Source organism: Struthio camelus, chromosome 1 (genome assembly GCF_040807025.1).
Source record: "Struthio camelus isolate bStrCam1 chromosome 1, bStrCam1.hap1, whole genome shotgun sequence".
NCBI classification, from domain to species: domain Eukaryota; kingdom Metazoa; phylum Chordata; class Aves; order Struthioniformes; family Struthionidae; genus Struthio; species Struthio camelus.
Genome location: NC_090942.1, coordinates 197,469,574 through 197,486,938, shown reverse-complemented (window position 1 = coordinate 197,486,938; position 17,365 = coordinate 197,469,574). Strand labels below are relative to the sequence as shown.

Below are 17,365 nucleotides of genomic sequence, written 5' to 3'. Positions count from 1 at the left end.
GACTGGTCCAGGTGGAGAAATATCTAAAGTTAACTGAGATAACGAAAATCCAGATTGCTGGTTAAGTGTGTGCTATTTCAGAATAGAAAATCCTCCACCTACGTTTCTTGAAAAGTATGATGTTTTCTTGTCTAAAACTATTTCCTGATTTTTAAAAAATGACTATAGAAATATTCTGGTTTAATTTTAACAATTTGGTGACCTTTGGTACACGTATAACATGTACCAAATATGTGATATGCAATTGCAATTTCTAAAATCAAATACTCATCATAGTTAGGATAATAGTTTTATGTGAAAGGAATTTGAATATCTCAAGGGAACTAAGGGAGGTAGTCAGTTTACATATTTAGTATATTAGAAGCTTCTATTTTAGAAGGTTATGAATTGCTTATTAGTGATTAATTGATAGAGACAAAAACCATTTGTAAGTGGATGAAAAGTAGGATTGAAGCCAAAGCTGATCGTTGCTTAGTTGTATTAATTCTATCTGAAGATTAGGCCAGGAAGAAAAAGACACTGAGTATTTAGCTTCGTTTAGATATCAGAAAAAGGTTTGCATCTTATTTCATGTTACTCTTTATTTGATATTTAATTTGAAGGCAATATAGATTGCTTTTGAATAGGCTGTGAAATGGACTTTTATTAGTAATAAGCACTGAAATTAGACACGTGCAAGAAAGAGGAATTATTTGTATATCTGTAATTTAAAACATCTTACTACAATTTTAATTATGTATCTTCCTGAAACTGGCAGAAAACAATATCTTAAATTTATTTTAGAATTTGCCTTTCTAAATTATGTAATGTCTTTACAGTTATTTATTCCTGATGCATTCAAAATTCTTCAGGGTTACTCGGATAGAGTAGGATATCTAAGAATTAAGCTTTGTTTCCATCCAAATTGAAAGACGTTTCTGCCATTAAAATGGGATTATTTTTAAACTAAGTTTTATACAGTTCAGTCAGCTCTTATTTTCAAAACTACACAAGTGGCTGATTGGAATTGGTGATGTGAATTCAGTGGCCTCAAATGATATTTGGTATTGACTATACCTTTTGCAAATTTTCACTTGTTCTTCCCCCCACCCTGCTGCCCCCTAAAATATGCCCAGTAGTTCTGTTGTTTAATTAGAAGCCAGGATATTGGATAACATTTTGCAAGTGTCTGGGTAGATAGGAATCAGGCTGTAGTTCCATTAATGCTGCTGTTAAATCGCTCTTCACTTGTGTGCATGTTCCTCTCCCAGTGCTGTCTCTCTCTCTTATATCTGCAAAAGGTTTACATGACCACATGATGAGCTGACCTGTGCTGTAGTTAAGCAAGTTTCTCCGTGGTTGCTTTGGTCCAGATCAGATGACTAATTCTTTTTCTGCAAATCGCGACATGGAGGGTTGGGTGGTGCAATGGAAAGGGTATTAAAGTCTAGGAAACAAGCAGCTGAAGGCAAAAGTTGGCTTATATGAAATAAAAACATAGCTAAATAATTGTCAATGTCTTTAATCTTCTGAGTAGGCAAATATGTCTTCAGGGAACCATAGGAAAGTTTCAGTTGGTTTTGAGCTTTTTAGATTCTGCAGCTTTCTCTGGGCCAGCCTACCATATCTAGTATGCATGCATGCATGCATACATACATACATACATATATGTGTGTGTTGTGTGTGTATATATATGTATGTATATATGTGTGTGTGTGTGTATACAGAAAGTGTAGTATTTGGCATTATGACAAAATGGAGGTGTATTTTTTTACAAGGTATTTTTTGCATAGCATGATTGTCACTTCACTGCTTTCCAGATCGTAGGCATGAGTATCTCTATCATGCAAAAAAAATTCAGTATTGGTCAAAATGAAGGTATGAAAAACACTAAACTGTGTATTGCACATTATAATGCTGTTTTTATTCTCTCTTGTAGCTGGTTGGTGGAGAATTTGATCTAGAGATGAACTTTATAATCCAGGATGCAGAGAGCATTACATGCATGTCAGAGCTTTTGGAGCACTGTGATGTAACATGCCAAGCAGAAATCTGGAGTATGTTCACAGCCATTCTACGTAAAAGTGTCCGTAATTTACAGACTAGTACAGAAGTTGGCTTAATTGAACAGGTATTGCTGAAGATGAGTACTGTGGACGACATGATTGCAGGTATAAATTGCCAACTGATAAGATAATTGCAACATTCTTGAACTGTCAGTTTTTTGTGAATATGGTAGAGTTTTGGGTGTTCTGTTTTTTACTTAAAGTAATATTTTGGTTAGTATTGCTGTTGAGTCAGAAGTGCTTTTTATCAGTTTCAGAAAAATAAAGAAGAGAAAATGTTATTAGTTTAAAATATATCTTGATATTATTTAAAATAATTATTCATTAAAATGAAAAGATAATGTTATCTTAGTGATAGAGCAATTTTGAGTGTATCTAAGAACACCTTTTTACATGTCAAACATCTTAGTTTTAAATGCATTAATTATTATGATTTATTCAGACATTAGAATTGTTATTATGATCCACTTTAAATATAACCCACATCTGAGAGCATATAAAAAATTATTCCTATGTTTGAATGCTGGACATTTGGATAATAGTAAATTATTTATTTGTATACTTCAGTTTATAATGTATAACTATGTTCCCTGTGTCTCTTCAATTTTTATACTGGCAATTTTTAATGTCCACATATTTTAATGAATATTGTTTACAGTAAAGCATAGCATATCATTTTTACTCACTGATGAGAACTGATGAAGTTGTTGCACAGCTGAGGTTTTCAGATTACTTTTGAAGAAGTCTATACTATTCCATGCTGCATTCTGTCAATAACAGGGTACAAAATATAATCTTGAATAATTTGGTTAGAGGAGCGAGTTTGGTTGTTACTTTTAAGTATGCCATTTAAAAGCTGCATATGATTATGATGTATCTACACCTAACTTTTCTTGGTGAGAAATTTAAACTAAGCAGTTTCTTTCAGTTCGGTCTGGAGGTTGTTCATGACTTTTATATAGTTTGGTGCTAATAGTAGGATATTTAAATTGTGAGGCGTTTTTAAAAATTGAAGACGTTCGTATTCCATAATTCTAGCTTTAAGATTACAGACAAATTAACTGATTCCTGACACATACAGGGTCTGTGGAACAGTAAGCCAGTGAGTATTGGCGACCAGAAACAAGAGGATAACAGCAGCATGATATCTAGATGATTCAAGACTGTTTTTGTACTTGACTTTTTCCGGGGTAAACGTGTATGTAATATTAAAGTATTTGAAAATGCGAGATTCTGTATTTCAAACTAAATCTTAGTAGAGACTTAATTGATCAGAATTGTGTATGTAAATGCTAAAACTGGCAGAAGTGTTATGTCAAATTTTGTACTAGTGAGATTTGTACTCCAAAGTGCAGCAGATCAATCGATCGGCAAACTAATGATTTTCACCAAGTATGTTTTCTTTCCAGGACTTGTCAGTGTGTCAGAATAGTGTAAAGGGAAACATAATGTTTTATTCCACATTATATAGGACATTAGTTGGTGAAGACAAACGTTTCTACCTTGAAGTTTATCAGGGTTTTACTCATGGAAAAAATGGACCTATTTCACTAATCTATTGTATTATAATTTTTTTTTCAATTTACGTTTCCTAAATAATAGCTCTGTATTTGGCATATATAACTGTGGTGGTACCCCCATTAGAGAGAAATCAAATAAATGCCTGGTTAATTACAGAAGGCAAAAATCAAGAGAATACAGGATTTGACTTTCAGGAAATTGAAATGCACTCTGAAGTTGCAAATATTAGTATAAACCACGCATGGTGCATTACTAAAGAAAATTAATGGAGCCTCTCACTTTTTGTGTATGTGCGTGTATGTGGTCATGTAGTAGTACTTCAGAAACAGACTTTCTGTAGAAAAACCATCAGCAAGTTTGCCCTTCTGTATACTCTCACTGAGTTTTGTTTAAAACAAAACTGAAAATTGGAATTCTGATGGCATTTTAGCTCTGGACTAGTCAAACTGCTTTAGTCTCCTATATGTTGTGAGAGGGGATTTAACAGAGTACCACTTTGTAGGAACTTTCTCGGAGAACTATAAGTAGATGAAAGTGTGTGGTTCCCCCCCCCCCCCGCCCCCGAGAATTTTCATAAAAAGGCACGGAAATGGCCAAATAAGTAATTTTGATTTTAACTCTGATTTCTGCAAGCACCTCTCCACCTTCTGATAAATGGCAGCAATGTTGTTAATAAATCAGAAGGAATAAGTATGGTCATATAACAACTAGCCGAATGATAGGCACTTGATGACACAAACAGCAAGAACTCATGCAGTTTCTGTGTTTCGTAATCCGATATAATGCAGGTGTTGAGGTCAGAAATGATTACAGATGATTATAGAACATTTTTGCCCCATATATTTTTTATCAGCTGTCCAAACCCAAACGGTAAAGTAAAAAATTTTGTGGCAAAATGACTTTTAACGTTCAGTGAGAATGTTTTGAACAAGAACCTAGTTATTGTCACTCCTAGGAAGTTAGTACCAGCTCTTCTAACCAGTAGTTGCTAATAAACTGTCAGCCCAATCTTTTACAATTGTTTTTTATGATCTATAAAGGGAAGACACTTTTGGTTTGTTTTTGTGTTTGTCTGGGGGAGGTGGTTTCTTTTTAGGTCATCTCGCTCACTCTCTCCTGAAGTGCTGTACGTAGAGCCAGATAAGTTTGAAACAGTAGAGACAGGTGTATTTGCAGTTGTTTTCTGACAGCACTCTTTCAGGACCAGTCTAAGTATGAAGTCACTCTTCTCTTATCTGATGAAAGTAAGAGAACAGCAAACAAACATGAATCCAATCCTTTGCATTGAGAAAAACTTGGCTCTATTTAGAGGAAGTGTGTCAGATTCATGAGGCTTCTCAGCCTTTGAATATTTCACTTATTGAGATTTTGCAGATGCTGTGGCCAAGAATATAAACTTAATTTCTATGACATTCACAATTGCAATCTAAATTGGATCATTGCAACTTGTATTCCACTTTGCTTTCCAGAAACATCACCTGACAGAAGTCATCTGTGTATTCAGATGATATCTTGAGGATTATAGTAAGATAAGGGAAGATTTGAGAGATGCAACTAACAGAAGCAGTCAACAGATTGCAGCAGTTTGCACAGCAGTTCGTGCAGAGGGGTGAAAAGAAGGGGTCCTCATCTTCATTTAGAGCAGCATGCACATTCTTAGATATGGTTGTGATATGCCACAGGACTTATTCTGCGACAGCTGTTGGAGTAGCTTTCTCTGCCATATTGGAGGCTTCAAATCAGATAGACCTTCTGATGGAGGATGCTGCAAGTTTCAGGCTGCAGGGAGGGCATGGGGCCTTTCCATGAGACTGGGGCTGACAGTCATCTTTCCTGCAGAAAGTGTGCTGTTGAGTTGTGCAATAGGTAAAGGAGTTATGGGAGGAAGTCAGAAGGCTAGGCTGTGTAGCATCAGAGAGGACAAGCAAGAGATAGACAGGATATTCTCAGAGACCCTACAGCTTCAAGAACCCCAACCCCCAACGGCACTGGAGGCACAGGTAGAATCTGTCTTGGGGTAACTCCAAGGAAAGTGAAGGCTGGAAGCTGGTGGCTTCTTGTACCAAGAGGAAGGCCGCTACTCCTCCTGAGGGCTTGCAGCTAATAAACAGGCTCACTGCCCTCAAAGCTGAGGAGCATCTGAGCCAATGAACCCTGTGCCATGCAGGAGAGCCTGGAGGAAACGGCGAGTGATAGTAGTGGATAACTCCCCACTCCAGGGGACAGAGGGACCCATCTACCGACCTGACCTCCTTCTAGAGAGCTTTCCTTTTTGTGAGGGGCTTGAATCTGAGATGCTGTGGACAGACTACCAAAGCTTATCTGCCCCTGTAACTATAACCCCTTCTGGTCTTCCGTGTGGACACCAGTGATACTGCCAAGAGCAACTTGAAATGAGTCAAACATGACTACAGAGCTCTGGGGGTGGTTGTCAGGAGTATGGACCCAGAGGCCATGGAGCCCAGATGGTTTTCTCCTTGATTCTACCAGTGAGGGGGAAGGATGGGAAGAGGAATAAATGAATAGTGCGAGTCAACAATTGGCTGCGCACCTGGTGTTGGCAACAGGATTTTGGTTTCTCTGACTATCATGCCCTGTTTGAAGATCCCATCTCTCCCAAGCAGATGTCATCTGGCTCACTAAGCAAGGCGCACACATCTTCGGTGACAGGCTGGCCAACCTGGTAAGGAGGTCTTCAAACTAGGAAAAATTGGAGGAGGTGAGAGTCATAGGGACCACGCAATCAGCAAAACAGAGCTTGAGTTGGGGTACCTCAAACATTGGCATGCAGGCAAGGAAGTGCCTACAAGACAATACTACGGGGAAATCTCTTGTACCTCTTCTAGGAAATCAGCATGTTCAGATTCTTCTCTGAAGTGCACAAATGCACACAGCATGGGGAATAAACAGGAAGAATTGGAGATCTGTGTGCAGTTGCAGGGCTATAATCTCACTGCAATTATGGAGACATGGTGGGATAGCTTGCATAACTGGAATGCTGCCATGGATGGCAGGCTCTATAGGAAGGACAGGTCAGGAAGGTGAGGTGGGAGAGTCACCCTGTATGTGAGAGAGCAAACAGAATGTATTGAGTTTTGCCTAGGAGTGGACGATGGGCTGGCCGAGAACTTATGGGTAAGGATTAAAGGGCAGACTATCATGGGTGATAATGTTGTGGGTGTTTGGTGCAGGCTACCTGATCAGGAAGTAGATGAGGCCTTCTACAGACAGCTGGAAGTACACTCATGATCACAGGCCCTGGTTCTCATGGGGAACTTTAGCCACCCTGATATCTGCTAGAGGAGTAACACAGCAAGGCACAAGCAAGCCAGGAGGTTCCTGCAGAGCACTGATGATAACTTTATGACACAGGTGATGGAGAAGCCAACAAGGAGAGGTGTGCTACTGGACCTTGTACTAACCAATAAAGAAGGTCTAGTTGGAGATGTGAAGGTTGGGGACGACCTTGGCTGCAGTGACCATGAGATGGTGGAGTTCAGGATCCTGCAAGGAGAAAGCAGGGTAATAAGTAGGATCACCACCCTGGACATCAAGAGAAAAAACTTTCGCTTCTTGAGGGATCTTCTTGGAAGAATCCTATGGGATCGGGCTGTAGAAGGAAGAGGGGTCCAGGAGAGCTTGTTAATATTCAAGGACCACCCCCTCCAAGCTCGAGAGCGGTGCATCCCAACAAGCAAGAAGTCAAGCAAAGTGGGCAGGAGACCTGCATGGATGATCTAGGAGATCCTGGCAAAACTCAAACAGAAGCAGGAAGCGTACAGAATGTGGAAGCAGGGATAGGGCCCTTTGGAGAAATGTAGGGATAACATCCAAATATGCAGGGGTGGGACTGACCCCCGGGGGTCACAGAATCACAGAATCACAGAATCGTTTAGGTTGGAAGGGACCTCTGGAGATCGTCTAGTCCAACCTCCCTGCTCAAGCAGGGGCCTCTAGAGCAGATTGCCCAGGATCACATCCAGACGGGTTTTGAATATCTCCAGCGAAGGAGACTCCACCACCTCTCTGGGCAACCTGTTCCAATGCTCTGTCACCCTCACAGTGAAGAAGTTTTTTCTCAGGTTTAGGTGGAACTTCCTGTGGTTCAGTTGGTGCCCATTGCCTCTTGTCCTGTTGCTGGGCACCACGGAGAAGAGGCTGGCCTCATCCTCTTGACACTCCCCCTTCAGATACTTGTACACGTTGATGAGATCGCCTCTCAATCTTCTCTTCTCCAGGCTGAACAGGCCCAGCTCTTGCAGTCTTTCTTCAGAGCAGAGGTGCTCCAGCCCTCTAATCATCTTGGTAGCCCTCCGCTGGACTCTCTCCAGGAGTGCCATGTCTCTCTTGCACTGGGGAGCCCAGAACTGGACACAGGACTCCAGGTGAGGCCTCCCCAGGGCTCAGGAGAGGGGCAGGATCACCTCCCTCCACCTGCTGGCAACACTCTTCCTCATGCACCCCAGCATACCATTGGCCTTCTTGGCCACAAGGGCACACTGCTGGCTCATGCTTAACTTGTTGTCCACCAGCACTCCCAGGTCCTTCTCGGCAGAGCTACTTTCCAGCAGGTCAACCCCCAGCCTGTACTGGTGCATGGGATTATTCCTGCCTAGGTGCAGGACCTTGCACTTGCCCATGTTGAACTTCATGAGGTTCCTCTCCGCCCACCTCTCCAGCCTGTCCAGGTCTCTCTGAATGGCAGCACAGTCTTCTGGTGGGTCACTCTCCCCCCAGTTTAGTATCATCAGCAAACTTGCTGAGGGTGCACTCTGTCCCTTCCTCCAGCTCACTGATGAATACGTTGAACAAGACTGGACCCAGGACTGACCCCTGGGGGACACCACTAGCCACAGGCCTCCAACTTGACTCTGCGCCATTCACCACAACCCTCTGAGCTCGGCCATCCAGCCAGTTCTCGATCCACCTCACTGTCCACTCGTCTAGCCCACACTTCCTGAGCTTACCTAGGAGGATGTGATGGGAGACAGTGTCAAAAGCCTTGCTGAAGTCCAGGGAGACAACATCCACTGCTCTCCCCTCATCTTCCCAGCCAGTCATTCCGTCAGAGAAGGCTATCAGATTGGTCAAGCAGGATTTCCCTTTGGTGAATCCATGCTGACTACTCCTGATCACCTTCTTGTCCTCCAGATGCTTAGTGATGGCCTCCAGGAGGAGCTGTTGCATCACCTTTCCAGGGCTGGAGGTGAGGCTGACAGGCCTGTAGTTTCCTGGCTCCTCCTTCTTGCCCTTTTGGAAGACTGGCGTGACATTGGCTTTCTTCCAGTCCTCAGGCACCTCTCCTGATCTCCAGGACCTTTCCAAGATGATGGAGAGTGGCCCAGCAATAACATCTGCCAGCTCCCTCAGCACTCCTGGGTGCATCCCATCGGGGCCCATGGATTTATGGATGTCAAGTTTGGACAAAAGATCTCTAACCGGATCCTCCTCAACCAAGGGAGAGTCTTCCTTTCTCCAGACTTCCTCTCGTCTCCAAGGTCTGGAATTCCTCAGGACTGGCCTTAGCAGTGAAGACGGAAGCAAAGGCAGCATTCAGCAACTCTGCCTTCTCTGTATCCTTCGTCACCAGGGCACCCACCCCATTCAGCAGCGGGCCCGCGTTTTCCCTAGTCTTCCTTTTGCTATTGATGTATTTGAAGAAGGCCTTCTTGTTGTCCTTGACATCCCTTGCCAGATTTAATTCCAACTGGGCCTTAGCCTTCCTTGTCGCATCCCTGCACACTCTGACAACGTCCCTGTATTCCTCCCAAGTGGCCTGTCCCCTTTTCCACATTCTGTACACTTCCTTCTTCTGTTGGAGTTTTGCCAGGAGTTCCTTGCTCATCCATGCAGGTCTCCTGCCCACTTTGCTGGACTTCTTCCTCAGAGGGAAGCCTGGAGGAAGTGATGCTTGAATATTAACAAGCTCTCCTGGACCCCTCTTCCTTCTAGGGCCCTACCCCAGGAGATTCCCCTAAGTAGGTCCCTGAAGAGGCCAAAGTCAGCTCTCCTGAAGTCCAGCGTTGCAATCCTACTCATTGCCCTGCTCCCTCCTCGTAGGATTCTGAACTCCACCATCTCATGGTCACTGCAGCCAAGCTGCCCCCAACCTTCACATCTCCAACTAGACCTTCTTTGTTCGTTAGTACAAGGTCTAGCATTGCACCTCTCCTCGTTGGCGTCTCCACCACCTGGGTCAAGAAATTATCATCAGTGCTTTGCAGGAACCTCCTGGACTGTTTGTGCCTAGCTGTGCTGTCTTGCCAACAGATGTCAGGGTGGTTGAAGTCTCCCAGGAGAACCAGGGCCTGTGATCGTGAGGCTACTTCCAGCTGTCGGTAGAAGGCCTCATCGATGGCTTCCTCCTGATCAGGTGGCCTGTAGTAGACCCCCACTACAGTGTCATCCATGTTACCCTGCCCTTTAATCCTTACCCATAGGCTCTCAACTTGCTCTTCATCCACCCCGAGGCAGAGCTTCATACGTTCCAGTTGGTCCCTCACATAAAGAGCAACTCCACCACCTCGCCTTCCTGGCCTGTCTTTCCTAAAAAGCACATAGCCATCCATGACAGCATCCCAGTCATGTGAACTATCCCGCCATGTCTCTGTCACTGCAATGAGATCATGGCCCTGCGACCGCACACAGATCTCTAACTCTTCCTGCTTATTCCCCATGCTGCGTGCATTGGTATACAGGCATTTCAGAGAGCCAGTCAAGCACGCAGGCTTCCCAGAAGAGGTGCCATGTCCCATGCTGTCTCCCCTGATTGTATGCACCCGCTGCAGGCATCCTGACTTGAGCGGTGTTTTACTGACTCCCATGCCACTATACCACTCCCCTTCCCCCATCTTGCCTAGTTTAAAGCCCTCCGTACCAGGCTGGCCAATCTGTTTGCAAAGACACGCGTGCCCCGCTTGGTAAGGTGGATCCCATCTCTCCCCATCAGCTGTTGATCTTCAAACAGGGTCCCATAGTCATAGAAACCAAAGCCCTGTTGCCAACACCAGCGGCGCAGCCAGCTGTTAACTTGGAAAATTCGTCTACTCCTCCTCCCGTCCTTTCCCCTCACAGGCAAGATTGAGGGTCAGTGCTGGGTCCAGTCTTGTTCAACGTATTCATCAGTGACCTGGAGGAAGGGACAGAGTGCACCCTCAGCAAGTTTGCTGAGGATACAAAAGCGGGGAGGAGTGGCTGACCCCCCAGAAGACTGTGCTGCCATTCAGAGAGACCTGGAGAGGCTGGAGAGGTGGGCGGAGAAGAACCTCATGAAGTTCCACAAAGGCATGTGCCGGGTCCTGCACCTGGGGAGGCGTGACCCCATGCACCAGGACAGGCTAGGGGTTGACCTGCTGGAAAGGAGCTCTGTGGAGAGGGACGTGGGAGTCCTGGTGGACAACAAGCAGAGCATGAGCCAGCACTGTGCCGTTGTGGCGAAGGAGGCTAATGATATCCTGGTGTGCATGAGGAAGAACATTGCCTCCCCCTCGACTCAACCCTGGGGAGGGCAGACGTGGAGTGCTGCGTGCAGGGCTGGGCTCCCCAGTGCAAGAGAGACATGGAGCTACTTGGAGTGAGTGCAGCGAAGGGTCGCTAAGCTGAGGAAGGGACAGGAGCATCTCTCAGAAGAGGAAAGGCTGCGAGAGCTGGGCCTGTTGAGCCTGGAGAAGAGAAGACTGAGGAGGGGGGGGATCTGATCAATGTGTCTAAGTATCTGAAGGGAGGGTGTTGAGAGGGTGGAGCCAGGCTCTTCTCCGTGGTGCCCAGTGACAGGATGAGAGGCAGTGGAGACAAACTGCAGCGCAGGAACTTCCGTCTGAACATGAGGGCAAACTTCGTTGCTGTGAGGGTGGCTGAGCACTGGACGAGATTGCCCAGAGAGGTTGTGGAGTCTCGATCCTTGGAGGTGTTCATAAGCCATCGGGACAGGATCCTGTGCAGTGTGCTGTGGGTGACCCTGCTTGAGCATGGGGGTTGGACTAGATGATCTGTAGAGATTCCTTCCAACCACAACCCCTTCTGTGACTCTATGATTAGCCATTTTTTCAGTAGTTAAAAGCAACAGTACTAAAATATTCAAAAAATTACTAAAATAACCAAACAGATGATTAGCAGATTTTTTTCTTTTTCTTTTTTTTTTTTAAACGGCTGCACAAGATTTTCCTTGAGACACTGAGTTATTACACCTTATTTATTTCCAGGTGAGGAGCAGTGAAGCAGTTCTACTCCAAGAGATTCTTTAGGATAGTAATAACTTTAAAACAGTCTGAGTGGTACATGAGGAAGTAACCTTAATCCATGCAGAATGGATCTCTTTCTCCTGGGTTCCATTTAATTTTCTGCAGTTCTGTTGTGCTGCTGTAGGTAATTGTTCTAAAATTACTGAAACTGAATTCTTAAGCATTGAAACAATACCTCATTTTTAAGCAAATGTGTTAGTATTTTGGGCTCTTCTCTCAGTAGCAGGGTGTTAGCAACCATTTCTCTTTGAAATGAGTGATAAGAAACTGTAGAATTAACCCGTTCTCCTTTGCCCAGCCATAGAAGCTGATCAACTTCACCAACAGAGTTATAAATCATAATTTCATGACTGTCTGTTGTTAAAAGGTTAAGGAGACATGAGGTAGTTTTCTCTAAAGTTGTGTTGCCAGTGCTCTTCAACATGACCTAACTTCTAAGGCAAATGCCATACCGTTCATTTTGACATACGCTCAGTGTTACTTGAGAGAGAGGCAGGTTCTTTTACCATTGTATTTTCTTATTAAAAGATTGAATTAAGCATTACTTCAAGATTTCTGTTGAGTTTATAGAGCATATATCAACGGCTTGATAGGAAAGCGTTTGGAAGGTGTCATTAGCACAATTAAATCTGTTACATTCCATGCGTTTTTGAAATAAATGATATTTATGAATACATGATATAGTATAAATATATTATAAACAAATATAAATGTATTATTATAAATAAGCATATATTATATATTAATATTAATCTATATTATTATAGTTAAATTACATATTGAAATAAATGATATTTTGGAAAAAAAAAAAAAAGACAAACAGTACCTGTTTTCTCCTTTTGGCTTTAGTTTTATTTTATGTAATCTCGTTTATGAAACGAGACCGTAGACCACTTACATATTTGATCTTATTTAATATTAAAGAAAATGAAGACAAGCTTTTTAAAAAAATAATTTCCAATTATAGTATGCATGGTGATGTTTGCACATTTGTATAGATGAGTAGATTATAATGATGTAAAAAATGTGGATTGATGTGGATTGAATGTTTTATATGAGATTTTTGTTGTATAGGAATGAAGATATATAAGAGAATACAGTTCTGTTTAAGTTCAGTTATGTCAAAACAAGAAAGAAACTTTAAAGGGGTTTAGAGTAGTGTTAATAAAGGGGCATAAGCAGTTTCACTTCCGCAGATGTTCTTGCTTTATTTTTCCTCATTACCTACTTGGCTTCAATCTTTCAGGTCTATTATTTTAATGTTTTTATTACGTAACATCTTTATTACTTTTTTAGGGAATTTGCATTAATTTCTCTCCATTCATGTTTTATTCATTGTTTATAAATTTCTATTTTAAATGGTTGTAGGTTATCCATTCCATCTTGAATGGAAATAGACGTTTTCCATGAAGGCTATCCTTAATCACTAAATATCATAAGGTAGTAGAAGGCTGTAACAAAGAAACAACAATGCACATATTCAATAATTTTAAAAATCTGTCAGTCATTTCTCTGTTTAACTGCAGTAAGTTCACTTTCATCGTTTATGTTAGAGGATTTTTTTGAATAATGTTCTATTTTTTACCAGAAAAATAGGCTTCTATACAACTTTTTTTCTATTTAAAGGAAGTAGAATTTGAAGTAGCTTGATCTAGAAAAGCTAGGACTACAGAATAAGGATTGGGAAATTCCTAGGTAAAGATTAGAATTCACTCATGCTGATTTCCGTTTCTGAGTTGTTAGTGTTACTGTCCTCAATTTGTGATTGCATACAGTATATCTGCAATTGCTGCCACCTTCACTTGTCATGACAGAGAGTATACAGTGAAGGAGATAGATGCTTGTAGGGACTAGATGAGGAGCTGGATCATAGAGTTCATTAACATAACAGGCAAGAGGTTTTTAGGTATGCTTTGCTTTATTTTACTTTCCTGTAAGAAATTCCATCATAAACATGCTCTGCCACTGATTTTAAAAGGAAGATGAAATAAAGTCTTAAGTAGACTACTTAGGGAAAAGAAAGAAAATACTACTTTTATACTTGAACATTTGGAACCTATTCACATCTTATGTCAAAAATGGCTGCAAGTTGCTAAGTTTTTCTTTTGGTTTTCATGACATGCAGTTTCACCTACTGAACAACTTACCATGTCTCCTGTGCATTAAAGATACCTCATTCATTACACATTCCTTTTACTTATCAGAAGTTAGTTTTGTAGTGAAACAAGTTAATAGAATTTGATGGATTTATGCAAAAACACATACACACATTTGCAAAGAAAACTTGCTTAAAAGCAAAACGTCAATGCAAAGTACTCCAAAAGGATGGATATTCATGAACAGCATTTTTACCAGCACCTGTAAGAATAATCATTAATAACAGCACCTGTAAGAAGAAGAAAGGGAGCATGTAGTCCTGCATTCATATCTTCTAAAAATTTTAGGTATTTCTGTGAAGTCATTCATTGTGTATTGCACTGAATGTGATAACATTTTTTAATAGCAATGTTGTTTAATACTTAGAAACCCAGCACTGTTAGAACTTTAGAAGATATGCTTTTATATGAAAAGAATACGTTTAAAACGGCGTTTAGTTAATGCTGAGCCCAGCTAAAGGACAACTTCAATTAGAAGTGTGATTCTCCTAGCCTAAGAGATTTTTGTTGCCAGATTTTAAGATTTCGATCTTCTCTATTTGATGTGTTAATTTTCAAGGTACCCAAAGGTCCATTTCAGAAAAAAAACTGCTGGAATGCTTTGTGTGACTGTTTGCATTTTTAGCTGCCCTTAAACAGTTTTACTGAAGTATTGCAGGGAGCAAAGAGAAATCAACTTGGATTATATGCCAAACAAGAAATAGCTTACACCGAAAAGTGAACATGTGATACCATTTTTAAAAGGTTATCTGGGTAAAATAGTTAAGCAATGTTTAAATATGAATGGTACTGTCTGTTTCCTGTAGTACAAAGTATTCTGGTAAATTGGAGAGAAATGTGGTAGGAGTTAGTTATTTAAAATGTGTTCTGTTATTTGAGTAAAATTAGAGAAAAGGGAAACTTAGAGAATGAAAGGAAAAAGTACTGTGTTTGGGAATTGGGGTAGGGGAGTTTCCTAATTGTTACGAGCTGAGGAGATTCGAGAGCTTGGTTAATGCTGATTCTGTTGTTTCATAGCTTACTTGTTTTGGAAGCTTTGTACTTCAGATCTTTGAAGTCAATCTCTTATGCTGCATCCATAAAGATGAGCAACTTGTTTTTCCTCCTGCTAAAGGTAGTAGCAATTATTAGTAGTGTTGTTTATCGCAGAAGAAAGTGCAGAGTATACGGGGAACTGCAGCGTCCCACAAATCCTTAAAGTGAGATTCTGTGTTTTAAAACCAAGATTCAAGTACTGGTGGTATTTTTAAACCTGCTTTTCTCTAAAAAGCAAGCTACATAATGCTAATACTTTAAAAGTGTATGGATTTTGAGATATTTAATGGAATCTGTATTACCTGAATTGTTCAGCAATTTTGATATTTCTGCTTATTGTGGTCTTTTATTATTTTCTCATTCTGCTGTTTTTTCTGGGCTTTCATTCTGGTAAAAATTTGAAGTATTATCACAGTAGCAAAGCTGTAGGAACCATATGAATCCTCAGTATAATGTATTATATTTAAGTTAAAGAATAACATCAAACATCTTTTAGCTCAGAAGCTTTTGAAAAATACTAATTTCAGAGGAATGAAGAATCCCTTATCCCAAAAATACATAGTAGAAAGGGGTAAGCAATAAGCTCATAATGTATGGTAATAGTGGTATGGAATGTGGAGAATTAATTCTCGTTATATTTATGAGCTGCTTTGTTCAAAACGTAAGGCAAAATCTAAAACTGCATATGTAAATTTATTTTAAAAATAATTTGAAGAATGAGAATATGAAATCATGTATGAAATATTTAAGGAAACTAACTTAGTTTGATTATAGAATTTGTGAATGCACTTACTTTTAAAGACATTAACTTTTTTAGCGTATTTGTCAAAACAATGACATGCAGAGTTCAGAATAACTTTATTTTCCTTTGAAGATCTTCTAGTTGATATGTTGGGGGTTCTTGCCAGCTACAGCATCACTGTCAAAGAGTTGAAGCTTTTGTTCAGCATGCTTCGAGGCGAAAATGGAATCTGGGTAAGCTCTGATCAGATAATGCATTAAGTATCATTACATTAGAGCCTGAAGTTAAAATAAATTGTCTCTTGAGGCATATAAAGCTGTTTTTTTTTCATGTTGATTGAATGTATGTTTATAAAGTATTTTTGCTAACTACTTGAGAATTAATCTACTGTGTTGTTTGAAAAAAATCTAGTATCCAGTGTAGCCTGGAAAGTAAAAAATTATTGCATTGACTTACTCTTCTGCAATTTTCTTGTTTTCACAGCCAAGACATGCAGTTAAACTATTATCAGTCCTTAATCAGATGCCACAGAGACATGGGCCTGATACCTTTTTCAACTTCCCAGGCTGTAGTGCTGCAGTAAGTTTTCAACTGAGATACTACTTGAGGAACAAATAAATTGCTTCTTCGATTGCTTTCTCTTTGATTTTGGAAATCCTTGAAAAGGAAATGAGAGGGGAAGTGCATACTTCTGTAGCATAGGCTTTGCCTTCCATGGCTGAAGTAGCTCAGCAGCACAGTTGTTGTACTGGGAGGTAGTTGTGAGGATGGATTGTCAAATAGCAGATTTTTAAGTAGGGAAATTATCGTAAAAGTGAAAACTGCAAATTACAAGGGAATAACATTATTTGATTTGAATAGTGTAATTGATATTATATTACAAAAAGCAGGAGCTTGAGGAAAATAGCTTAAGCACCTAAGCTTAGGTGCTTATGCATGTCATCACAGTTTACAGTGACAGCTTAGTCATAAATTTTATATATATATATTATTTTTACCATCTGAACTTGATCAGCTGATTCTCTGAAGCCTTGAGCGGGTTACTCTCAAGTGCTTTCAATTTACAGTAGTTTGGCTTTGCTGTTTGAGATAACTCATGATCAGATTGTATTCCTCTTAAACCTTCTTAGATAGATAGTCTCCCTCCCCATTCCATGTGGGTATATTCGGCAAACCTACAAATAAATCCAGGTACTATACACAGATAAATAAATGTGATTATTAATGTAGCAAATGTAGTACCTGTTGGTGTGGAATGGTATGGGCTCGTGTTCCCTCCCAGTAGAACTTGGAATCTTTTGGGGGGCAGTGATCCTGGGATCCTTGTGTTTCCGTGTCAGAGCATGAAGTGGGGTATGAGCTTCACTTGGGCTGTTTATCTGCATGTATTTCCTCAATAGCACTGGTTTCTTCAAACATAAACCACCTCTTTTTTGTCAGTACGGTTCTTTATGTGGCAGTGTTTACATCAGGGAAGTAATCTGGGTAAAAATAACTTTCTTACCTGTTTTCCCCCTCCCCCCCCGATCATAGGGTGTATTGTGTAAGGATTAATTGCTGAGTTTTGAAAGAAATGGTTTCATTTGCTACTGCTAAGTTAAAACCACAGTTAACTTATCCCCAAAG

At 40.8% G+C, this 17,365-nt stretch overlaps 1 protein-coding gene across 12 annotated transcripts in view; it reads left to right on the top strand.

Moving 5' to 3' along the window:
- NBEA (neurobeachin) overlaps positions 1-17,365 on the top strand; it is a 530,623-nt gene that overhangs the window by 87,343 nt on the left and 425,915 nt on the right. For all 12 annotated transcript variants that reach the window (XM_068930067.1, XM_068930069.1, XM_068930074.1 and 9 more), the window contains exons 2-4: positions 1,919-2,150; positions 15,872-15,972; positions 16,223-16,318. In XM_068930067.1, the coding sequence (XP_068786168.1) occupies positions 1,919-2,150; positions 15,872-15,972; positions 16,223-16,318 (429 nt within the window). The remainder of the gene's footprint in view (positions 1-1,918; positions 2,151-15,871; positions 15,973-16,222; positions 16,319-17,365) is intronic.